General features: G+C 40.8%; 1 protein-coding gene across 1 annotated transcript in view; it reads left to right on the top strand.

Moving 5' to 3' along the window:
- Positions 1–25,724, top strand: part of TIAM2 (TIAM Rac1 associated GEF 2) — a 168,201-nt gene that overhangs the window by 102,599 nt on the left and 39,878 nt on the right. Inside the window, exons 10-16 of the mRNA XM_069010622.1 lie at positions 931–1,077; positions 4,550–4,612; positions 8,928–9,095; positions 11,734–11,839; positions 12,259–12,336; positions 13,223–13,315; positions 14,366–14,626. Of these exons, the coding sequence (XP_068866723.1) occupies positions 931–1,077; positions 4,550–4,612; positions 8,928–9,095; positions 11,734–11,839; positions 12,259–12,336; positions 13,223–13,315; positions 14,366–14,626 (916 nt within the window). The remainder of the gene's footprint in view (positions 1–930; positions 1,078–4,549; positions 4,613–8,927; positions 9,096–11,733; positions 11,840–12,258; positions 12,337–13,222; positions 13,316–14,365; positions 14,627–25,724) is intronic.

Genomic DNA, 25,724 nt, shown 5'->3' with positions numbered 1-25,724 from the left:
GGGTGTGTTACACAAAAATACCATGTGCTTAGATGTGGAATTGTGCTGGGAAAATATATGGCTGCACCCACATGCATTGCTCAGACAGCCCTGTTCCCTTCTCACCCTTTCTGCCTGTTCCTTGACTGCAAATAAATTTTCTTCTACAGGATATGGCCATAACTTTGTTTTTTTGGCCTCAAAGGACTCCAGACTTGGAATCCCTCCTAAAAAGGAAGTATTCTTATAATAGGCTAAAACTAGAGACAATTCAAAATTATATGTCACTTTTTTTAAGAACTGTGGGCTGTATTTCTAAAGAAGAATGAGTGAGATCCTGAGCTGCTGTAACCTGTTGTCACCCCATCGGCTTCAAGGAAAGTACCGCAGTAGCAGGTTTGCCTCTGCTCTTTAACCTTGGCAGGGCTGCAAGGCTGATCTTGGCAGAGAGACCTGGACCACATTTGCTGCATGTGAAGTCTGAGTAGTAGTACTGAAAGTCCCATCAGGGAATGTGTTCCTCTCTGCCACTGTTTTTATCTATGTGGTTTGTGCCGTTCTTTGTTAATAACTCAATGCCACAGCACATTTATCTCCTGTTTGGCAATTTTGAGTCTGTCTTCCTCTAGCAATTTTATATCTGAATGATATGTTATCATTCTTTTTCAGATCCTTTTCATTAGCTTCTTTTGTGTTACAGAGCAGTATTTTCTCAGATTCTCCCTTCCTATGACTTCTAATTTTGTCCCATGGCAAAAAAATTATTCTGCCACGCCACTGGAATACTGAAACAAGCATCGCTGCTGAAAGTTTAAAGCACTGTCCTGGCACTTTGGCATGTTACATTGAGATAAACAGAAGTAACCCTCATTTGATGCCACAGGTTGAAATAACTCAATACTTTGCTGTTATGAAAGTGATACAGGAAGGTCTGTCTCTGTGTTTAAATAGATCTGCTCCAGGGATGAAGCTGCTCTCAGGAAACGTACACTGTCACTGTCACAAAGGGTTCGAAATAAGAAGGGGTTATTTTCTTCTCTAAAAGGACTGGACACTTTGGCAAGAAAAGGAAAAGAAAAGCGACCTTCCATAACTCAGGTAGATCTTATTTGCTGGGGTTAGCACAGAATGGCTTGTTTCTCTTGGGGTTCATCCTGCAAGGTGTTATTGGTGCACAGGGTAGAAGACATCTGTCCATCAAACTTGCATCCAGGGTTTCAGTAGGTGTGGCAAACTTGCAATGGGATCGTCACTTGTGAAGAGTATATATCTAACTTGGGGTTTTTTTGTGATAAATAAGATTTATAGATGACAGGTTTTGACCCAGTAATTTAATTACTGTCAGCATAAGACCATCAGGTTGGAATTTATAACAAAACTTCTCTTCTGGCACATTGCAAACTGTTTGGAAGTAGGGCTTTTTCCAAGATAGTCTCTGTGCACAGTCCTGAATACAGTGTGTGCATGTTTGTGACTGGGACTCTGAAGCACTGTTGCAATTCAGTGTAGAGTGACATAGGTCACTCAAGGAACAAAGAGACTGCTGCAAAGACAGCCATCTTTGGCATGGCCTCTTAAAGCAACACCCACTGCCTCAAAGTACATTTTAGCACTGGGAGAAGACTGCTGTCATGCAGGGAGTCAGCTCTCAGTATAGACAGCTGACAAATAATGCCAGACCAGTTTACTGAAGGCTTGGCTCAGGTTTGATATGCAGGGTCGGGCTGGCTCTTGGGAAAGGGGCTGTGCTGATGTGTGCCCCCACTGAAGGGCTGCATTGCTCGTGAAACCACAGCATCTTTTTTTCTTTGTGGAACTAATGGCCCGTGCTCACATTTAGTGCAAGCTCCACACTTCAGGAGTCTGTGTTTTCTCAATAAAAGCTCAGTTATATGTGTGTCATAGGTTAGCAAGCATGTGAAACAAAAGTTTGCTGCCTTTTTCCCTGAAAAAAAGGTAAATAAGAGCAGAGACACTAACTGGCAGTGAGGCAGAAGTTACAGAGATGCATTCTCACCCAGAACACTATTTTTTTCAATAGCCTCTGCAATGTCTGGTGTTACTTCTGTAAAGTAGCATTTTGTGCATTGTTCGTTAGGTAACTTTTTTCCTGTTGTTCCCTGGCCCTTGATTTTATTACTCAAAAAATCTATGATCAGCATTTGAAAATTGGCTGTTCTTGCATGCCTAGTAGTCTGTTGCGGAGTATTTAAACAAGCCTATCTGCATACATCCTGCAACAGACATAGAGCTGATGCAACAGATTCAGTGTTGCAAAATAACATGTCAGGATTTTCTGGTCTAGTGGTTTCTGTTTTTAATAGGTAAATATCTATGTATTACACTGGCATTAAACTTCTACCTGCTACACATTTTAGCATATTGATTGAGATGTGTTAACATGGTGAAATTGATTAATAAAACTCAAGTGTCTCTTACAAAAGAAAGAACTAAAGGAGAAGTTTTCCCTAGGTCATCCTATTCACATGATTTCCCCGGTGTTCCCCAGCAGCTGAGTCTGGTCTGCGAGTCCTGAACCTCTATTTCTTTATTACTATGAGCCCTGAGGGAAGGAATGTTATGCCCTTCAGCTCCATTCCCAGCAGAGCTGATACCTTGCACTGTTTTTAACTGGGTAATACTTCTTCTCATACGCTTTATAGCCCGTGAAGGGGATTCTGTGGAGCTCAGGGACAGGGAATCATATCTGTGGCAAGGAGAGGAGGCTCCTGCTGCCCTCCCAGTGCTTTTCTGAGCAAAGAGAAGGGAGCCCTATCGCAGGCAGATGTGGCCTGAATGCGTCTTCATCCTTCTTTTTCCAAACCTTGCAACCAGCTGGCCCAAAAATGTTTTCATTTTCATAGATGAGCTGGGGTTCTTGTGTTTTTTTTGGTTTTTTTTTTGTAATTAAACATTCTACAATACAATTAAGGAAGTGTAAATGCTGAATGTAGCCCATAAAAGTAAGGACTTTTTATGGGCATGGCTTGAAATCTGACCCATGAACCTAGAAGATAGCTGAAAAGAGAGCCACATCCTTGTTCAGGCTTGTGTATATGCACATAATTCTATATCAAAATCAGAATAGGCCTGAGGATGACTTTCTTGTCTCTTTCACCCAACTGGGTTAAGTAGAGAAGTGGAGGTTGCTTCTCTGCTCATTGTGTTGAGATGTTTCTGTCAAACAATAGATTTTTAAAAACCTTGCTTTCTTAGATTTAAGTTAATTTGACTGTAGCTGATATGTTTTAATTTACAGTACCCTAGCTTCAAAATCAGATGGTATATTCTTGAACATCATTGTGTCAGAGAAGTTTTTAATTTTATCTTGTTTATTTTTATGGCATTAATAAAAAACATTCAGAGTTTCTGTGCTGGGATGCTTTTGTAAACATTAATGAAGTGGCCCAGTCTTCTACAAATCAGTTAATAAAACTGTGCTGTAGCAGATGGGGGATGTCTAGGCTCACATTATCCTCAGTTTCTTAAATGCTTATCTGCTTTCTTATGTCTAAATGGTGAACTATTTTGAGAAATCATAAGCAATAACATACTTTGATTACATCTGTGGGTGAGACAAGGAAGTTCAGAAGTGGTACCCTTTATTTGCATTGGCAGAACCTGGATTTTGTATGAAATCTGGAGAGAGTTTGTTGTTGTCTTGGATTATCTGAAAGGCTTTTGCTAATACCAACCCCCTCCAGAAGCTCAGATATAAGTCTGATATTGTCCTGATTTGTTTACTGCAGAAGGAGTTAAAGAAATGCTATTTAAATTTGCAGTTTAGGAGGATAATGTTATTATTTGCAAATCTCAGTGTCATGTATAAAGTGTAGATCTATCCATGTGTTTACACCAGCCTTATCACTGAAATATCTGTATCCATAGTCATTTATTGGATTTTAAAAAAATTAACTATTAAACCTAGCACCTTTGTGAGATACCAGTAGTTAAATTTCCAAAGCATATGGGCAATGTACATCTCAGGTCCTGCTTTCATCACTTCCAAAGCAGACACAGTAGTCAGCTACTTCCATTACTTAATAGTGTGGGGTTTGGGTCACATATAGAAAACTGGTTAGAAGAGATGAAAAACTGTAGGGTAGGACTTTTAGAAACCAGCAACAATGATTTGAAATAGTCCCTTGAAGTCATGATGAGATTTGTAATTCTCCCTAACAGGAGAATTATAAATTTCACCAAAGGGTGAAATTTATAATTCCACTGTAGTGCATGGTTTGAAGGTAAATGACTTTAATCTTATTACTAAATAGTAGATAGGAAAAAACAAGGACATGTTTTATACATATATGAATCTGTGTGTGCAAGTATCTTAAAAGAGAAAATCTGCTTAAATTTTCTGTATATGGAGAGAGTTGTATGTCTTTATTACTTCTAATTGGAATAAAGCAATAAAAAGTACAAAAAGATCCCTGGGGCTTAGCAGGTTGATATATATTTCTTAATTTAGTTTTAGTTTTTATTTTTTCAAAGGATTTACCCAGAACAGATAAGAAGTAAAGGTGTTTATTTGTTTAACCTACTTACTTATCTGTAATATTTTCAATAGGTTTTTGATTCAGTAGGAGGACATGGATTTTCTGGCGTGCAGAATTCAGCCAACTCTGCTGAGGTAAGATATGCCTGTTCTCATTCTGCATCATCATGTTTTTGAATTCCTGAATACATTTGTCTAAGGTAATGGTGAGGCTGGTTCAGATACCCCAAAGAGGTTCATAAAATGTATTTATTGTTAGATGGTGAGATTATAATTCTGCTAAGGAAACCGCTTTAACCATAAGTGTCTGAGCATTCATGGTAGTCTTTAAAAACAAAGCAAAACCAAACCCCTAGAAGCTTCTTCACACACTGATGCATACAGTCTGTACACTGTGAGAGGGACTTGGGGCTGAGCTTGTTTGAAAGCATCCTTCACAGTATGGCAGATCATAGGATGGTTGGGATTGGAAGAGACCTTTATAGGTCATCTTGTCCAACCCCCTGCAATAAACAGGAAACTCTTCAACGAGATCAGATTGCTCAGAGTCCAGTCCAATCTGACCTTGATGGTTTCCAGGGACAGGATGAAACCCAAGGTATATTTTTCCCCTTTGTCTGTTTCAACAGAACCTTTGTATTTTGAGTTTTAAGGCAATAAAATCTATGTAAAGTCTGTGGACTGTCCCATCAAAGAAGTGAGATTTAATATAAAGCTGGAGGTTGCCCAAGTAAAGGAGAAGGATGGAGCATCCCTCAGCAGCATTACACAGTAAATAGCTGTGATTGATGTTCTCTGATGCCTAGGAGGAGGAGATCTGGTGCTTTTCCCTGCCTGGCCTCAGTTGTGGTCCTTCTCCATTCCTGCAGCCTCCCTGGGGCATAGTGTTGCTGTCCCCCAGTCTGGAAGGACATCTCCCACTGACAGGAGCTAATCCTGTAATGCTGTTTTGCCTTCTGAAAGTATCTTCACATTTTGTCTGTTCTTTGAAAAAGTGTATTGAAATACCTGAATTCCCTTTGTTACTTGGCCACTTGCCTGTTATTTCCGGGAGTGGGAAAGTATTTAAACCAAATCACTCCTCTGTTTTCAAAATAAATTATAATTATGGGGTTGAGATTAGCTCCTGTAGAGAACACCTAACAAATTCCTCCAGAATGTACCACTGTGTGTGGTGTGAGATGGCATCCATGCCCCATCTCAGAGACAGCAAAAACAATTCATTCCTGTTCAAATGTGCTAAAACATGGAAAGGTCTGCCACATGAGAAGTGACCAAATCTCTTGGGCACAGGCCCTGAAAGGTTTCTCCTGAAGGGCTGTGGCACCAGTCTGTCAGTTGGATGCCAACCCCATTGAGGCTGGGAGGTTGACAGAGCTGCCTTATACAACAGGGTCTGCTGTGCGTCTCCTGTCCTCGGGCCTAACAGGAGCATTTACTCCTCCTGAGCCCTTCTGAGGAGACAGAGAAATGCTTTGAAGGCACTATTGAGCAGGCAGAATGAAGTGCTCTGTCTTTGGTGAAGTGTCAGAGAAGGTCTGTCTTCTTGTCCAGCTCTAGATAAAGCAGCCTTCTCCAGATTCAGGCAGGGGCTCAGAGCCCTGTTCCCCAGGTAGAGGGGGACCATCAGAGGACAATGTGGCTGCAAGTTTTGGGCCAGGATTTAAAAATTTAGCAGGGTTGTCTTTCAAGACTAGAAAAACCCACACAATTGAGGTGCTGAGCAGAGCTTGGAGCTAGAAAAACATTTTTTTTTCTTATTATTTCAACCCTATTTCTGAAACCGTTTTTCAATGGGTATTAAATACAGCGTGGGCATTTTTAAGATCCTGACATTTTGGTGAATCATACGACAACTCAGAAATGATTCATCATAACTTTGAAAACCGTTAGTCTGGCATCAGCCTGCTTTCACTGGCTGATTTAAATTGAAAAAAACAAAAACAGCATCAAAACTTTTATAAAATGCTGCCTGCGGAGGGTAGGGAATGACAAATAGTGAAGTCTGCCAGGGTAGCTGTATTTTCCCTGAAAAGGATGATAAAACCAGAGGCAAATAGTGGGAGGAAATTATGAAGTAACCTATTGGTCCTGCAGCAGCCCTGTGGCACAACGTGTGACAGTCTGCAAATCCTGGCGCCTATTTCTGGAAAATTGGATAGGTTGTTATAACTTCATGTGGCAATGAATGAATGAACTATTGTGGAATTAGTCACTGCAGGCATAACAGGAAAAAAAATCTCTTTTCATGTCAGATTTTCTGAGACGGAAAATGTGGATGAAGCAACAGTTCCTTGACTGCAGTTAAGGAACACAGTCATGTTTAATAACAGAGGGAAGTTTATCTCAAATTGTATGCTTGAGCATCAGCGTACCTGGCAAGGAAAGGATGTAGCTCACGTCAGCTGCAGAGCTTTCTGTCCTGTTATAAAAGCTTACATCAAAAGGCCTTGAACCTATTTCTCATCACCTTAATCCTCTATGATATGAGGTTATGGATTTTTTTCATCTCTGGCAATAGTGAGATTTATTTCAGCTGCACAGATTTGAAGAACTACTGTTGCAGGGCAATAAACCATTGTAGCAGTTGCAAACCTCCCTTGCTGAGGCAAGCATAGCATTGGTTTTCCCTGGAGGAAGCCACCAGGGAAATGCAGCCTGACTCATTTGTGCTGATCTTTCTCAGCCTCCCTGCCTTGCCCCCTTTCTCCGTTCTGTTATTTACACTGTGGAGGTAGGTCAGGCTTCATTCCCAGGCACTTGATTTAGTGCTGAGAGTTTAGTGCTGCAGTTCCACAGGAATTATCTTCTTCAACATCACTGGCATTATGAGCAGGCTGTAGCTGCAGCCACAGAGGTCAAACTTCACGTGGTGTAGATTTCAACACTGCGTTAATTGCAGTAGCAGAATATGATTCCTGTTATGTATAAGTTGCTGGATTTCAGTAGGATTTCCATTTACCTGTGTTAATTGAAATTTCATGTTCAACTAGTTAAAAGGGATGATTCAGCAAGACAGACAAGATTAATGAATAGAATTAGTTCATTAATATTATTCCACCAAACCAGCGTTACTCTGGCATCACATTATTACTATGCCACACTCTGGGTTGTCTGCAACCTGTATTTCTGCATTGTTTGGTAATTACCTGGATAGGATTGCTTGCTTCATCATTTTTACAGCCACAGTTGTTATTTGCAAAAACAAAATAATATTGGTCTCTCTGTTGCCCCTGACAGATTGTTGTCAATAACTTTGCTGCCTGCAGCAAGGGAAACAGTCCCTGTGCAGTTTTAACAGCAGCTTTTAATTGCGGTGCACCCCTGGGCATGTGTCCCTGTGGAGAGGAGGGAGAATTGTGTAATCAAGGGTCTTTATGTAGGCAACAGATCCACCCAGCCCAACAAACAAACAAAAATACTAAGGGAAAGCATGGAGGAGGTAGGGACTCCTGAGAACAGTTCAGGATATCTTAAGATATGCCTTGGGTGGAAGTTTTGCCACTTCATGGAGTTATTGTCCCTTTCCAGTGACTGCATGGGGAATCAAGGGACCCCATCTGCATAAATTTAAATGCCTTGATATAGGTATTTAAGTGATGTGCTGAATAGGCTGTCCCAAATAATATGTGAAACTCCAAATTCTGAGCAGCTCTTGGTGTTTGTCTTCTTGTGTGGTTTCCTTTGAAACATGCAGCCTGAAGTGCAGTACAGGACAAAGTGTGAAAGTGAAGGGTGAGAAAGTGACAGGGAATTTGTTTAGGACCGATGTTATTTGATCAGGTGGAGTGGTGTTGGAAAGAGGGAGAATGTGGAGCAAAATGGTAAACAGGCAGATACCCTGTGTTGCCAATGAAACACGATGTTCTCAAACTGCAAATAGAATAGCAGCGCTTAATTCTTGCTTTAGTCCTTTATTTTGTTATGGCTAGCCTTGCTCCACAGTGCTCTCTGCTGGAATTCTGTTGTTATTTTCTGTCAAAATGACACTAATTCCATTTATTTATTTATTTACAGAGTTATTTTACATTATTGGTTAGGTAAAATTGTAGTTGTCAGTTCTTCTTAAAAGATTTATTTCCACTGTGATATAATACCAGCTAGCTACATATTTCCACAAGGAGTTAAATCAATGATTAGTATGAGATAAAGACATAAAATTCCATAATGGGAAAGCACAGCAAGTTCAATCTGAGCTCTAGAAAATCAAGTCTTCGATAGTGAATGAGAGCAGGTAACAGAACTCTTTCCCTGGCTTGCCATGGAGAAAATACACAGCACTGTGTTTGAATACATAGCCACTTCAAACTGCTAATGTAATTGCACTTTCTGGGTTTTTGGTTTGGGGTTTTTTGGGGTTTTTTTGGGTTATTTTTGTTTTTTAGCATCCTCATATAATACTCATATAATACTTTTATCCTCATAGCATACTTTTCTCCCTTGTTTCCAGCAGCAAGTCGACGATTTTTTGAATGTCTACTGCTCAGTGCCAGAGAGCATCCAGAAGGAGAATGCTTGGGAAACACAGACATATGTTCATTTCGGTGACGGCCAAGGAGTGGCGCTGACACTCAAGCCAGAGCACAGGGTGGAGGATGTTTTGTCTTTGGCATGCAAGGTACTTATTTTTCATGCACAGTTGCACCTTGTAAATACCTGTGGACTTGAGAAGGGACACAGTTTATCAGTGGATGCATAAATAGTGAAAACTGTGATAAGGTTATCATTATATATAATAATACAGTAATGAGATAATATATAATACTAATAATACATAATAAGCATCTCCCTGTCATGTCTCCAGGCACATTGCTCTCTTTCCTTAGTTGTGGTTTTTAGATGTTGTAGCCAAGGCAGCAGGGTTGTGGAAAGGTTTTCAGAAGGTGTTGCTGGAGACAGCACATGGGGTACTTCAAGAGCAGTGACAGTGTGCCAGGTAGTCAGCCCTGAGGAGTCTCAGCACGTGTCCACTCTGTGTTGTCCTTGCAGCAAACCTGGTTGTTCTGTGCAGATTAATCACAGAGCAGCAGCAGGGACTGGTTGAGTTAGAGCCAGGAGATTAAGACATTTAAGACTGCTGTGACAAAGGCAATCATGTATGTTTGCTTCTGAAAGGACCTCTTTAAGCTTTTAATTAAATACAAGCTCTACTTGTGGATTTCAAAGAGTGAATTCCCTTCTGCAAGTCAGTGCTGGCAATTTGAAGGGGATTGCTATAGATCATGGAACAGAGAACTGAGTCACAGGTTGAAGGTGAAATAGAAATGCCAGTTTTAGCTACAAACAAAACACCAGCACCTCTGGAACACTGTTATATACCTAACACTTCTGCCTCCACACGTGTCAGCGCTTGAACTTAGCTCTATAACTTTGTGATTCAAGTCACTTAAATTATGCTAGACAGCTTTTTGGAAAAAATGGCTTTTTACCCCTGAGCTCTGTTTTCTGGGCATAGGTTACAGTGAATTTCCACGTGAACTCATTGAACTGGCTTGAAGTTACTGAATTTTGAGGCTTTTAATGGAGGACAGGGCCCAATTTGATGGCTCTTTTCACATGCTAATATTGGGTGGAAGGAAAAAAAGAAGAAAAATTTTAACAATCCAGAGTAAACTACAGTTTTAAAATCAAAATAAGCACTCTGATTTAGGCAAGTCCAAATGTGTCTCCAGAGCATCATTAAGAAGAAAGTAGCTTCTTGTGGCTTCTCCTGGTGGAGACCGAATCCTGGAGAAAATGTTTAATGTTTGGCTTTACTTTTAAAAACTTCGGTGTACCCTGTCAGGCCGAAGGGATTGTCTGAAACACGATTTGGCCGCCAGGTGGCACGGAAGAGCCAGAATATTTTGAAGTTTTTACGGTGCCTTGCAAGACCCCTGAAAGAGGAAATAAAACTTTAAAAAGTAAAATTAAGTTGAAAAGGAAATTCCTTACGTCTCTTACTCTATCACTCCAAAATATTTGTAATTGTAAAGCTGGCTTTTAATTTTCATTGTCTGTATTGCATGAAAATTTAGTTTTAAATTCCTTGATTTTTTTTTCTTAAATGTTTTTCTGTTTCATTTTGTCTTTCTATTCTGTGTGTAAAGCTTTTCATAAGCATTCTCTAATGCTGAATACTTTCTGCTCATCTATCCTGGTTCTTTTCCTTCTTACCTTTTCATTCTGCTCTGGTGAGTGTAAGGAATCTTTCTTCTTAACAGAAAATGTTTGAATGCTATGTGGATAAGGCTAAAGTTCAGAAGAGTTGTTAGGGGTTTTTTTTCCCTTCATCCATGCTTTATGAGGTTTATACTTTTCTCATTTCTGTTTTCCATCTGAGGTTTTTGGATAGCACTTATACAACAACTTGTGCATTTGAATTCAGATTTTCAGGATACAGAAGACATGTAATTTGTAAACTGTAGAATGCAATAAAACATTAATTAATTGCTAGTTACTCAGTAGAGTTAGGTTTTGTAAGCTGCAGAGATGCCTTAAAGGGGTTAAATAACACTCATGGAGGCAGTCAGTCTTCTTTTGGAAATGTTGCTTCCTCCTGTGTTAGAATAGTTGCTCTATTAATATGCTAAAATGAAATGTTTTGTGCCATGGTGTCACCAGTATCCTGACTTTTTCAGACCCTCCCATCAGGGGCTCAGCACTTTCAGGCTAATATCCTTTGGGAATATCCCTATTTCCCTTTATTTCCTGTTGAGACAGGATCTTTGCTTTGACTTCATGTGGCTAAAAAAAAAAATAGGGGAAACTCTCTGATCATAGAAGAAACCCAGCGATAAAAATAAAATCTAATAAAGGCAAACCCTTAGGGAACCTGCTTGCCATCCCATCCCCTCTCCTAACTGCCCATATGTGCATATACATTTTCTACATCAGAAGCAAAAGCTGCTGAGCAGAACTGAATCATTAGCAGTAGTCATGGAAAAAGGTGGTTGTGAGTGTTAAGTTCAAAAGGACAGAAGACAGTTGTGATATCTTTGGAAACATATATTAGTACTCAGTTAATCTGATAGCCAAGACATCGTGTTTATGAAAGGACTTGGAAGGACTGTAAAGCAAAATGGGAATTGCACTTTAACCTTATCTTTTAAGCAATGCATCTAGTTTTGTTTATACTACAAAAATAGGTAGAAAATTACTTTTTGAGATTGTTTTTGCATGATTTTAGAAGCTTGTTGTGTCTGTGTCACTTCTCTGTCTTTTAGGATTCTGGAAATAAATAACAAATTCCAAACTCCATTCTTTTTCTTCTTTAGATGAGACAGCTGGAGCCAAGACACTATGGCCTACAACTCAGAAGACTGGTTGATGAAAATACTGAGTATTGTGCTCCTGAGCCATATGAATACATAGTAGACCAGGAAAGTGTGACTCCTTTTAGATAAAGTTTTGTGATGTCTGTAGCTGCAGTTGAGTTATCACCTACAAATATGTGAAATGTCAATCTAAAATAAGGTTTTAAAGCTGTTCTGGGACTGCATTCTGATTCACAGTTTTAGGTGGCTAGGCACTGCAAACACTTTCTTCAAGAAATGTTTGAAGATTTGAATGAGGCTTTTAGTTCAAAAATAAAGTGCCAGCTTGTGCTCCAGGGTGGGTTTTTGATCTTTAGCTTTAGTGCCACTGATAGCAGTGATGCTTACACAGTAACACAGTTCTCTATGTAAGGACAGCAAGTCTTGATGCAAAGAATATTGTGCTTGTTTCTCATGCTGTATCTGGGCTTTGATGCTTGCATTTTCCTAAGTTGATGACTTCTGCTACTCTTCTTTTCTAACAGGTGTATGATGAAATAGAAATTTGTCCATTAAATGTTTATCATGTTCATCTTATGAAGACTGAAAACATAAGTGATTATGGTAAGCTCTCAGGAATTCTTCGTTTTACTCTTCTCACTGCTTACTTTCTCTCTTTGGGGCAGTTTTGTTTCTGAGAGCAGATAGAGCCATCCTTGATAGCTCAAAGTGTGAGTCTGCAAAGAAATTGGTGCATAATAACTGAGTGTTTTGCACTGGCAGGTGCATTTCCTATGTTTTGGAAGGGTCCACTTTCTAATTTTGCTGCATTGGCCAAATAATTGAAGCATGGACTTATCACAAAAACAAATGTCCTTTGCCAGGACTAATATAAGGGCTCTCAGTTAGGCAATGGTCAAGGCCTGCCTTTTTTTTTTTTTTTTGTAATGGGATTCTCTGTTGGCACAGTATCAAAAGTATATTTTGGAACAAGTTCTGACAGGCTTTTTATCCATGGGAGGTAGACACCTTGCAAGGATACCTTTATAAGGCAGCTTTGTGCTGTTCTTTATCTGCAGGTCTGTTTTAAATTATTATTTTCTGGCCTTTCCCACTTACTAGTCTGTATAGTTTGCTGCTTTATAGTTTCAGTTTCCAGTTTTTGGAATGGTTTAGGACACCTGTATGTCTGATGGACACTCTGCAGAACTCTTACTGTAATGATGAGCTGTGCTGTGTTATTGAAATGTCATGGAGCTGAGGTAGAAAAACACTTTTATGAAATGTAATTTTTTTACAGCAGAGCATGGCATTTTCTGGGAGTTGAAAAGTCTTAATAATTTTAACAGGCCTTACAATGACTGGGAAACCATGTGATAACTTCTGTGTGCTCTGTGGGTGTGTTCTCATGAGAAGAATCTTCCTTCTCATGTAAAGTCTACTAAATACACGAAATAACAGGGAAATGTTTCCAAGAGGGTTTGTTTGATTTAAACCTCTTTTACTTCAGGCTTTGCTGTCACAGCCCAAGTTGCTGAAAATGAGCATCTCACCCATATCTTTGTAAGTGATGTTCTCCCTGATGGACTGGCATACAAGGAAGGTATTGTATCCTGTTTGTGCTTAAAGTTGTTCTTCATTATCTTTTTTGAGTCCAAAAACTTGAAGAAGCTTTAGTAAAGCTGTCCGAAATGGTTCTTGGCTTTTACTGTTCACAGTTTTCTTTCCTGAAGACCATGGAAAGTATGTAATAGTAGGAAAAATAGTGTACACAGAGTAACTGAATTATCCTTTCAGTGTAGAGGGAAGAGTTCTTGTTCACCCTTGGAGACAAAGTCTGTGTTTAGCCATCCAACCGAGTGCTTTTGCACAGAGGAACAAACTGGAGAGAGAGTTCATCTCACACTAGGGAACTTCATGGGCTTGATCAGTTTCCATGACCCATCACTTCCACTTTTGCTGGCAAAAAGCCTTCCTCCCCAGAATAGTTTTCTGCATACATTTCTGTGAGCGCCTTCCCACTGTGCTGCTCAGAAACTGTGCCTCTCTTCATTGGCACATGTGAGGATCATGTGGGTTCTGCTCTCTGAAAAATAAACCCAGAGAAATTGAAACAGAGATATTAATTTGCTACCTGATAGTAATGTCTACTTGGTTTTGCTGACTTTGAAAGACAGCACTTGCCACTGTTTAGATTTATATAAAAGCCGATAAAAACTCCATCCTTAGTTGTTGCGGCTTTGTGTGAATAATTTGATCTGTGTGAGTAGTGCCTTGTTCTTCAGAGATGATGAAATATGTGTTATGGTGCTGTATAGTGATGGTATCTGTTTGTGAGAGGTGCCTCTATTCTAATCTTCTTGAAAGCTGTGCTGCTCTCCCACCCACCCAATTCTGTAGGATCTTTAAACAAAACCAACTTGATTGTTGTACTGTGGGTAGCACCTATCAAAGTAAGCAAGCATGAGGTCAGTCCGTATAAATATAGCACAAATAAAGCTCTCATTGGTTCTAATGGACTTGTGGTAGGATTAGGCTATTTGAATTCCAACAAAAAAGATAAAAGACAAGTCAGCATAAGGTTTGCATTGTGACACTTTTTATATTATAACAACTCTTTTTTTTTTTTTTCTTTGCTTTCACATACTGCCAGGGCTCCGAGTAGGCAATGAAATCCTGAGCATAAATGGAGAGGCTGTGTCTGATCTTGAGCTCAGGCAGATGGAGCTACTGTTTTCTGCAAGAAGTGTAATGCTTACAGTGAGAACAAGCCTTTGCGGGACCCAGCAACCCATGTGTGTGTCCTGGTCAGATGGTGACATTTCCAGGGACCCAAAGAGTTTGTTGCCCCCTCCAAACCAGTCACAGCTCCTGGAAGAGTTTCTAGATAACTTCAAAAAGAACACAGCAAATGGTAAGAAATTTGTTAATTCTGTTACTTTCACCTCACTTCGAATATCACTCTTTTTTAAAACTCAGTCATGATTAAAATTATGTGCTTGCCTTAAAAACACATATACAAGCTATTTAAGTTCCATTTATGCTCAGTATCTGCTATTATTTTCTAGGGAGCAGAAATGGAACAGAATATGACTATGTCTGCAGGGAAATGATAATATTTTAATCTGTTTCTCTGTACCATCCAGTATTATCAAGTGTTCTCTTAACTGTTCTGTGTCATCTTGACTATCTCCAACACATCCATTTCCCAGGCATCAGTGGCTGCAATGATGTGATGGCTTTCAGAAGCAGAGCATTGTTCTGTGTTTGCCTTGCTTTCTGTGTGGCAAAGTACCACATCCATTAAGAGTACCTTCAATGAAGTAGTCATCATCACCTCAGAAAGGAGTCATTTAGCTCTGCTCCCATCCAGGGATGTTGTGCTCACACTGGGTACAGTGGCCACTGTGTAGAATAAAGCCTATGAAAAGAGCTCTTGTGGGGATTGTTCTGCTTCCACCTGCTCATATTCCTTACTCAATGTAATGCCACTGTATTAAGCACTGGATGGAGGATGTATTCTAACAGTTCTGTGTCAGGGTGAGATCCTGGTGGGGAGCACCAGGCAGGGAAGGTGCCTATGTGGTAAGGGCTGCTCCTGGATGACATCACAACTCCCCAGCCCCAAGCAGGTGCCAATGCCCGCTGCTGGGTTGCCTTTTCAGCTGGAAAGTAGGAGGTGGCACATAGAGGGGCTCTGCCACTCTGGGTGGAGGTGAGCCATGGACTCCCTTTCCTTCCTTTATCTGATGTTACTTCACTGGAGAACCACGTCTTATGTTACGAGAATACTTCTGAATGTCTGTCTGAAATAGAAAGTATGTGGGGCTTTGCTCCTCTTTCTCCCCACGCCTTGACTATTTCTCAAACAAGATAGAAGCAAATTTAACTAGATTTTCAGTGTAAAAGGTGCAGTTTCCTCACTCTGCCTCTGGAGGATGCTAGTAAAATTCTGCAGGAAAGCTAGCCAGGATGCAGCACTGTGTGAAGGGAGCAGTAAGAGATACAAAAAGAGATTGCTGATTTTTGCATATAATTATGAAGGCGAATGTTTTCTGATTGAAATTTTTTTCGTAATTAAAAATGGGAGAAGAGAAAGAATCACATAGGAGAAGTTGTTAGAATGGATTTAATTATAAAGCAATTTTATTAGGTCATCTGTTGAAATTAAAAGAAATCTGAATACAAGATTTGTGATTCAGTAAGTAGCATCTCTCTCAGGGGCCTTATTTCAATTTAAAATGCCATTAAATTGACTAGTGGCACATAAAAGTTAGTGTCATAAACCAAAAATTATGATAGAGCTAATTAATTACATAATTATATCAGGGCTATCATCCAGCTTGTTGGCTTGATATCATAGGCCAGCATTACCTCGAGTATTCAGTGTAATAAATGTCTGTGTCCATTCACTAGATTCCTCATTCCTCCGGGATAAATTTGCAACCTGTGCAAATATTCCATTATAATAGGGAATTACTGTAGTATGTATTACACTTTAAGCACTAGTGGATAAAGGGACATATTATATTTACTCATCTGCTTAAAAGCAGTTAAGGAAGATTTATTTTATTCTGAAGGGGAACAAATAGTTCTAAATTAAGCTTTGTGAGAAGAAGTTTTATGTTAATCAAATTCAGTGCTTAGTGTCTGATCACCTGATCAGTTCAAATGGAAACAGAGGAAAATGGCATTACTTTGAATTAATAGACAATCATAAAGGGTTTAACTGTTCTGTGTCCTGTTACTCACTCAGGAATTCAGTACGATTTTAGATTAGCATAGGGGATATTTAATGATCCAAGCAGGGCTTTGGAGGCCAAGGACTCTCAAATTCATATCCAGTCTTTAGGAAATTCATAGAATCATTAAGGTTGAAAAGACCTTAAAGGTCATTGAGTCCAGCCTTTGGCCAAGTACCACTGTGTCAATCAAACCATAGCACTCAGTGCCACATCCAGTTGTTCCTTGAACACTTCCAGGGATGGTGACTCCACCACATTCCTGAGCAGCCTGTTCCAATGCTTAACCACCTTTTCAGTGAAGAAATACTTCCTGAAGTCCAACCTAAACATTCCCTGGTGCAGCTTGAGGCCATTTCCTCTCGTCCTGTTCCTTGTTCTCTGGGCTAGAACCTCCTTTCGGGGAGTTGTAGAGAGTGACAAAGTCTCCTCTGGGCCTCCTTTTCTCCAGGCTAAACACCCCCAGCTGCCTCAGCCACTCCTCATATGACTCTCTCTCCAGACCCTTCACCAGCTCTGTTGCCCTTCTCTGGACTCACTCCAGCACCTCAGTGTATTTCTTGTAGTGAGGAGCCCAGAACTGGACACAGCACTCGAGGTGCAGCCTCACCAGTGCCAAGTACAGGGGGGACAATCCTTGCCCTGCTCCTGCTGGCCACACTATTGCTGATTCAGGCCAGGATGCCATTGGCCTTCTTGTCCACCTGGGCACAGCTGGCTCATGGTCAGCTGCTGTTGACCAGCACCCCAGGTCCTTTTCCCCTGGGCCACTTTCCAGACACTCTTCCCCAAGCCCGTAGCACTGCCTGAGGTTGTTGTGACCCAAGTGCAGGACCTGGCACTTGGCCTTGTTGAATCTCACACCACTGGCCTCAGCCCATTGATCCAGCCTGTCCAGATCCCTCTGGAGAGCCTTTCTGCCCTCCAGCAGATCAACACTCCCACCCAATTTGGTGTCACCTGCAAACCGACTGAGGGGGCATTTGGTTCCCTTGTCCAGACCATTGATAAATATATTAAACAGGACTGGCCCCAGCACTGAGCCCAGAGGAACACCACCTGTGACTGGCCTACAGCTGGATGTAACTCCATTCACCACTGCTCTCTGGGCCCAGCCATCCAGGCAGTTCTTAACCCAGTGAAGAGAACACCTGTCCAAGCTGTGGGCTGGAAGTTCCTCCAGGAGAATGCTGTGGGAAACTGTATCAGAGGCTTTACTGAAAGCCAGGTTTGCTATGTTCACAGCTTTTCCCTCACTGGTTGGGTCACCTGGTCATAAAAGGAGATCAGGTTGTTCAAGAAGGACCTGCCTTTCCTAAACCTGAGCTGGCTGGGCCTGATCCCCTGACTGTCCTGTTTAATACTGTTCTGTCTGCTTGGGTGGAGTTGACTGAGTCACTCTTAAGACCCTAGTTTTCAAAAATAATTTCTAACATTTGCTTGTCCATGTTGAGTCTGTTCTTCTGAAGTAGCACCTTTGAAAGTCAGCTAGTGCTGGAAGAGCAGACCATTTTAAAAAATCAAGCTCAATTTGGCTGAAGGTACATATTGGGAGTTAAAAAACCTCAATGTTTCTGCTGTTACCTCCCTGTTTTTAGAAATTAACTCGTCTTTCTAGACTGCTATGAGGATTAATGAGCTAAAATTAACAAAGTGCTTAGAAAATGGAAATTTACAGCCCTGAGTCACACAGTAATGCCCTGCCTAGTGCTTGGCGATGACCACCATGCAAAAGCAAAACAGAACTTAAAATCACTGGCTTCATATAACCTGGATGGTAGTAGTTTGTCCACATTTGTTTACAGTTTTGTAACTGTTTGTCATAACTCTGATGAATGCCTTTTCCTACATATTCTGCTGTGTTGAGGATACCCAATTACACCTCATGGCAAACTTTGGCAGCTTTTACTGTACAGAAGGGAAGTGATTGACTTTCTCCAAAGCCACTAATTCTGCCACTCCTGAAAATTATTCCCAGGGAATTTTCTGTGGGAGTGATTCATTTTCTCCAAGAGGTTGTTATACCCTTGTAGCTGTATTTTGGACCTGCTGTGGTTGTATCATTTGATCTCCCACATGGCACCACTATGTTCCTGCTGCTTAGCTGTGTGGCGAGTAATAAGCTTATCCTGGAAAAGAAATGAGATGAAATACTTTTAAAATGCACTCATAAATGTGGAAAACCAAATAACAGAGCAACTAAATTTACTCCAAGCTCCAGTGCTAAGGAACTTAAAGAAATATTTATGTAGAATTAAAAAATGAGGAAATTGGACTGAAGTTCTTACTGTGGAGCAAAAAAATCCAAAACAACAAAGCCTCATTTTAAGATGGCATGGATATTTGAGGAATAAACAACATAGAAGGCACAAGAATTGAAAACTCTATATTTAGGGCAATGCTGTGTGGGTTTATGGTGTATCTATAGCTATAGATACACCACATCTATGGTGTGAGGTAGGAGGTAGAAGCATTAGTAGGTGTGAAAACCCATTGCAGAATGTGAGTTGCTGTAAGAGTTGGGCAGTTTTTCCTTTTCCTCAGCAAGTGTGTTTTTGCCAAAAAAAGCTGTCATTTTTGGTTAGCTGACACTGTTGAAATAAATCCTAATTTGTAAATAGAACTCTGTGAATAAAAGAAAAAGAAAAAAAGAGGTGGGGGATGGCAGGCTGGATATGCTTTAACAAATTTCCATGATGAAACACTTTCATCTATGAGGGTTAGAAAGTTAAATGGGAAAGAAACCACTTAAAAAAAGAAAGAAAAAAAAAATGGACATATTGTTCCTGTGCTCCCTGTGGTACTCCTCACCTGTGGGGTAGGGTGCTTACCTTCTGTGCAGGGCTTGGGTTCCTGTCTGGCCCATCTTTCTGGAAGTGTAGTCCCAGGAGCAGTGAAGAAGTCTTGGGTGCTGCTGTCAAGGAGGAGGCTTGCTCCTCCTCCTCTTCCTCTAGCCCCATAGCACTCCTCCCACCCCTGTGCTGGCAGCAGCACTTGCTGCAGCCCCTGCAGCTAATCAGGGAGAAATCTTTCTCCCCCGCCCCATCCCCCGCACCCTCAGAGAGTTGAGCTGATGGGTGCAGAGCTCTGACAAGGGCCAGAGCCAGGTAAGGAGGAGGAGGAGGAGGAGCGGGGAGCAGGCGGGTGCCAGGGCAGAGCTGGTTACAAGGAGAGTTACTCTCAGAGGCAGCAAGTTCTCTTTAAGTTGAGCTACCCACAGAACACTGCTCTAGCCACTTTGGACCAAGGGTTTTGCCCTCTGCTTTCCTTCCCCTTGCACTGATGCCTGGGCAGCAGCATAGTCTGGGACATGCTGGTTTGAGTCACTGCTGATGAAGCTATTTTGTGCTGTACAAGGCACGGCTGGAGTCAGGGAGGGAGAGAGTCAGGCTTCGTGCTTTTTGACAAATGTCTGGGCTGTGTGCTGGAGAGGAGCAATTACGTTTTAGCTCCTGATCTGCTAAACATTGAGATATTTTTGCAAAGTGCCAGTGCTTCAGGAGGAGGATTAGGGGTTTGAATCCTCACATGGAAAGTGGCTCTTCTGTTCACCAAGACATATGCAGCTTCTGATTTTAATCTTAGTAAGCACCCACAGAAGCAAAGCACATCAGTTGGCCACAAGTTTAATTTTTATATGACTAAATTATTTTAAAAAAGTGATCTTGATAATAACAACCAATTTTGATTCAATTCCAAGGTACTTCCTGTTTCTAATGCACTTTGCTAGGTGTTCTAGATGCCTCTGTAAAGTGTAATTACAATTCATTGCTTCTCCAGAAAACTTTGCTCCATTCAGCTTTGTCAGATACCACTGAGTTGTGGGAGGAAAAGGAAGGCAGAGGTTGGCTCTGCTGCCAGCTGTCTCTCTGCATGTCATTGTGCACACCTTTCCAGGTAGCACCCTGCATTCTCTTTGAGCTGCAGCCTACCCTGAATATCAGGGTATGACAGACCTGTGTGTCCTTCTTAAGAGAAGAGATAAAGTTAGGAGGATGTTGCCATTATGGTGGCCTCTAGCTCCAGCAGCTGGGGGCTGTGCCTGGACCACTGGCTCAGACCACTCTGCTTCTTGCTGTTTGCCTATAATTTTTTATAAATGTCTTTAATTGCTGAAAGCATTTTATAAACTAAAGTAAAACTAAAACTTAACTGAAAAGCATTTCTAAAAGAACTTCGACTTTTAGTTCTGCTCAGATCAGGTCTTGTTTGTTTGCCTAGCTGCTGTTTCAACATATAAATTCTCTTCATTGTGCTATAGGGCATCTCCTTCCTTGTGCTTTATGTGTGACGTATCAAAGAAAACTGTCTTCATTCTTTCCTAGGAAATTCCTTCGAGCTCAGAAGAGGTGAATATTGCTTCCTCGCTTCTCGAGTCCCAAGGACACCTACAGTCCTGTTAGATATGGGCCCTGATCTCTGTTAATGGTGCAGGTCTGCATACATTGCTCCCTCTTGCCTGGTAGATCTAATGGCAGGTATCTAATGGTTTTGTGTGGTGTGAGGCAACATACTAGGAAAGCCTCTCTGTAACACAGACATATAGTTATCTATGCAGCATAACTGCTTATCTCCCTGATGATAGATGACTGCTGGGCTTTCTTTTTCTTACTTATTACACAATTCAGCAGGAAACCACATAGATGTGCTAGGACATGCTCATCAGAGCAAGCTCAAGAGGCGGGCTGTGTGTTGACAGTAGTCTTGGACAGCTGTGGTGGGTTGGCTTCTACTCCAGCTGTTTGTGTGCTGTTAACAAAAGTGTCTTTGTCCTGCAGTCTCAAGAATTGCTGGGAAGACTAGGTTTGACCTGTGACAATACCTGGGGCTGTATCAATGTAGAGATTAATTCAGAGAAAGCATTTGTCTCTTTAGAAGATGGTTCCATTGGAGCACTTGTTGCTTGCTGCATGTTTTGCAATACAAGTGTTTCCCAAGAGTGGCAGTTTAATGAGGTCTTGCTGGCACTTGACAAACTGTCCTGTTGGCTTTCTGCTAGATGTCTGTGCAGCAAATTAAAAGATTGCCTATGCTATAAAATGGGACAGCCTTAAATGCTCTTCATTTTGCTTTTCCACTGAAAGAGCATTCTGTTCTGCTTTGCTAAATGCTGCTATGATTTAATCCCTGTGAAGTCAGTGGGCCAAATTGTTGGGGTTTTTTTCCTGGTGTAAACTTCATTAAACCCTGTATAGCTGCACCTTCTGGCTCAGTGATATGTAGGCATAAATCATCATATTGCCCTTCCTACTGAATTCTGTAGAGTGACAATATGGATAGTAAGGAGGTTTATTAATTATGATAAAGTTAGAGACATCCACATATAGACTACTGCCGTAGGCATGATTTAAAACACATCAAACAACAGATGTTCTGTGTTTCACAGAGGTAAGGTAGGTTGAGTAATGATAAAAACTGTCTAAGCTAGCCACAAACTCTTGCTAAACCATTAAGTAACTTTTTCTCCCCCTTTTCCTTTCTGTTTTCGTTACTTTGTGCCTATAAATTTGAGATGGAGAAGAAAATGTACCACTGAGGTGGTATATTTGGAACCTGGGCAGGGCTAGCTCCATTTGCTTTCCATTTTGCCAAAGTCGTCCCATGTGAGCAATCCTGCAGGAACAAAAACAAGGAGAGGGACCCCTGACAGCACCCCTGCATGTCCAGCAGCTGTAACCTGGAAGGACCTAATGGCAGCAGTGGGTTGCAGCCTTTGCTGACTTAGAGGGGATGGTGGTGTAGAGGACCCGGCTTGGGCTCTGCTCTGTCTTCCTCTGTACCGCAGCCACACATCTCCAGCTGTTGAACTGGAATAAAAGGGTGATGCACTAGCTGTGGCGAGCACTGGCCGCCAGTGAGACTGTATGGAAGAAGGCATTTGTCATGCACTTAGGAAACAAAGGCATTTAAGTAACAATCTGAGAAGCTGGTGTGAAGTGTTAAGCTTAAAACTGAAAAGCCTGAACAGCTGCCCGACTGGCAGATACTTGGGCAGAGAAAGTTTAGAATGTTAAATAACCATATAGAAACATACCACTGAGGTGCAGGAGCTAATCAGGCATTGCTGCAGAAGTGCAGGCAGCTATTTCCTATTATGTTGCTAATTTGTACCTCCTATTGATTACTGAATTAGATAATGAGTCAAATTACTTTGCCTCACCATGAGCTGTTAATGGACAAAGGAATCTAAAGGACTCTGCTCCAGCTTCAAAATGGATGTTTCTGTAGATATTTAGAAAAGAAAAAAGAAATATAAGAGAGCATAAAGCTGCCTATAGAATGTCAAACTTGCACAAGTAGGTGGCTGATTGGAGTGAAGCCACTGTTCAGCATGTCGCCCAAAATGTCTTAAGAAAGCTGTATGATACAAGAATATTTGCATGAACGTACTGCCTTTTTCTATACTTGGAAATGTGGAATGTTAAAAGAAGTGTCACTTTCCTCACTGAAGGGTGAGAACAAAGGAGAAAGACTTGTCCTGCTTGATCATTTCAGATCCTAGCCAGAAGTAGGAATTTCTCTTTGTCTAGGCAGTATCACGTGCAAAAAGAAGCAGCCCGGTTGCATTGTACATTGGGAAGCATGTAAAGCATCTTCGGATGTTTCATAGTTTGCTCCCTGGAGCCAAAACATATGGATGAGAGACCCATGAAGGGAATCTTCTTGGCTCATCTGTAATTGCATGTCTTGTTTGGTAACAATTAGTCTAGTTAGTGACAGGCATCTAGGAATTCTGTGTTTAAGAATCCTGTCCAGGAAGTCTGATGTTACGGCAGCTGTATGCTAATTTTCTTTCCAGATTTTAACATACGGAAAGGATTCCTGAATGAGTTTCTAGCTACACCAAGGAGTCAGTTGTTACAACCTTGAAGCTAAGTGAGAATATACCTTCTAGCCAGTCCCAAAATAGTTTACAAAACACCCAGATCACCAAAAAGTGATAAAACCCAAAATATCTTACAGAGGTATATTTAAATGCAGTTAATTTTACTTATTTTTCTAACACATTCCGTTTTCTAGAAACTTAAGTTGCTCGTACTAGTAGAGTCAAGTCATGATAATTTAGCAATGAGAATTTGAGCTAGTCGTTATCTGAAGTTAGTTCAAAGGCTTTCAGAAGAACTTGAAAATTTCCTAGGCAAAAAGAGGAAGGTGGTTTTGAATTGATAATAAATTTAGTGTTTCACTATCTTTTTAACTGTTGGTTAAAGCAGCATGAAAGCTGTAAACCACTGTACAGTTAATAACCACAATTACTGCCTGCAAATAAATTTGGATTTACTCCAGCATTGGAGTGAAGGCTGTGAGTACCAGCTGTGGGGAAAAAAAATGGACTGGCACTGTGCAATAGCTAAAAACTTACATAAATTCAGTGAATTGAGCTAACATGAACACTCACTTGAATCTGGAAAACTTAATTCTTGTGTTATGGTCTTTGAATTTTTCTTCATCTGACTTATCACCAAATTTTTAATTATCTTTCTCTGGCCAAAGATTGTTTAGAGAAAAAAAGTGCCTTTCTTTGAAGGTGTTGAATTCTATGTCTCCAAACACCTCTTCATGTTCACCCAGACCTTGGCCTTTATGATGGAAACCCTGGAGCAGCAACTGCAGGGTCCTTTTGTATCACAACTTTACTAAACTTACCTAGGTGTATCCCCTTCATCTTCTAGCGCCTCCTTGCTTTTACTTGCAATTTTTCCAGTGCAAATGGCCATTGTGGGTCAGTTAATGAATCTTCCATGGACTCTTCTATTGCTTTTCTTCTTCCTGACCATAGTTATTGTGTTCTTTGCAACCTAGATAGAAATCTAAAGGGCTGTAGAGATTGTGTGGGCTCTGTCATATATACCAGCTGCTGGGTGCCCCTTCCATGCTGATCCCAGGGATAACATGAGCCAAAGAACTGAAAGGTCTTATCCTCGCATAAGAAAGACATATGAGTTATTCATAGGTGAACTAGTGAACCCAGAACCCTTCATCTCTCTGGTGAAACTTGGATGCCTTCTTTAACAGAGATTGTGAGAGTGTCTCTTGAAAAGGCATTCAATAAATTCCTTTGGATCAACTGTTACTTTTTGAAAGATATTTCTTGATGTTTTTCAGAAAGGAAAAGGAAATGCTTACAGATCTATTTTTTCAACTTCATTACAAAAGAGTAAATATACCGTTGAAAACCTGAAATATATTTAGTTGTATCAAATCAAAAGAAATAAGCACACTCATGCTACCTGCCAGGCTGAACTGTTTAACTGAAGTTATGAGTGGTGGTCTCCAACGGAGCATTTTTAGAGCTCATTATGCTGATATTTCTCTTCTCTAGGCAATGCTGGAATGGTTCACCTACCACTCCCTGTTTTTCAGTAAGTCTGAAGGCATGAAGACCACCAAAGCTTTGTTCCTTTCTGAGAGTTGGCTCAGACTTTGGTATTATTTGCACCAGGGATTTTGGAAATATTTGTTATCTTCTCTTGGAAATTTACTTTTCTCTTGATAGTAACATTGGCTAGAAGAATATGAAAACTGTAAGCTTATCATAATTAACTGACCAGTCTGGAGAATTTGCACAACAATGAAAAATGCAGCTTTCCATGCACCTGGCTTAACTTTATTACCCAAAAGTAATATCTCATTCCCAGATAAACCATGCAGCTGTGTTATGGAAACTCTCTGTAATAGGGAGAGGGAGAATATCCTACATGCTGAAGATCAGCTGTGTTGTGTTCTGCTGCTGGCAGTTTCTAGAACTTTTGGGAATTAGTGAAAATATTGAATACATTCTTTTCTAGTGGACAGTCTGGACCTCCTGTAATCCTTTATAAATGTGGATCCTTTTTTTCTTCAGGCTAAATACATATTACTATCTCAGATGCCCACTTTATTGCTGTTTTGCATCATCTGTCTGAAATCACTGGACAATACCAGTGCTTAAAAAATGCTGTCAGTTGCTCAGATCTGAGGTCAGGATATCAGTCTTTTACAGACTAGGCCAAGCCCATCACAACTGCTCGAGTGCCACTATATCTACAGCATCTAACTACTCAGATTAAAAACTGCAGCAGAGAGAACAGGAAGTGAGAGTCCTCTTTCCCTTTCAAGTGCCAGAGAACTACAAACAAGAAGATGATCAGTTTGTTGAAGTGGAGTTGTTAATGAATTTCAGAGCTGGAGTCAGCAAGAAACTGGGGTAGGACAGCTGTCAGGGCTCATAACCCATGTGCACTTCTGATATAAATGTTCTCTTAGTCATAAACATTCTTTGCCAGGATC

Source organism: Aphelocoma coerulescens, chromosome 3, assembly GCF_041296385.1.
Source record: "Aphelocoma coerulescens isolate FSJ_1873_10779 chromosome 3, UR_Acoe_1.0, whole genome shotgun sequence".
Classification (NCBI taxonomy): Eukaryota; Metazoa; Chordata; class Aves; order Passeriformes; family Corvidae; genus Aphelocoma; species Aphelocoma coerulescens.
This window is presented reverse-complemented; position numbering and strand designations above follow the sequence as displayed.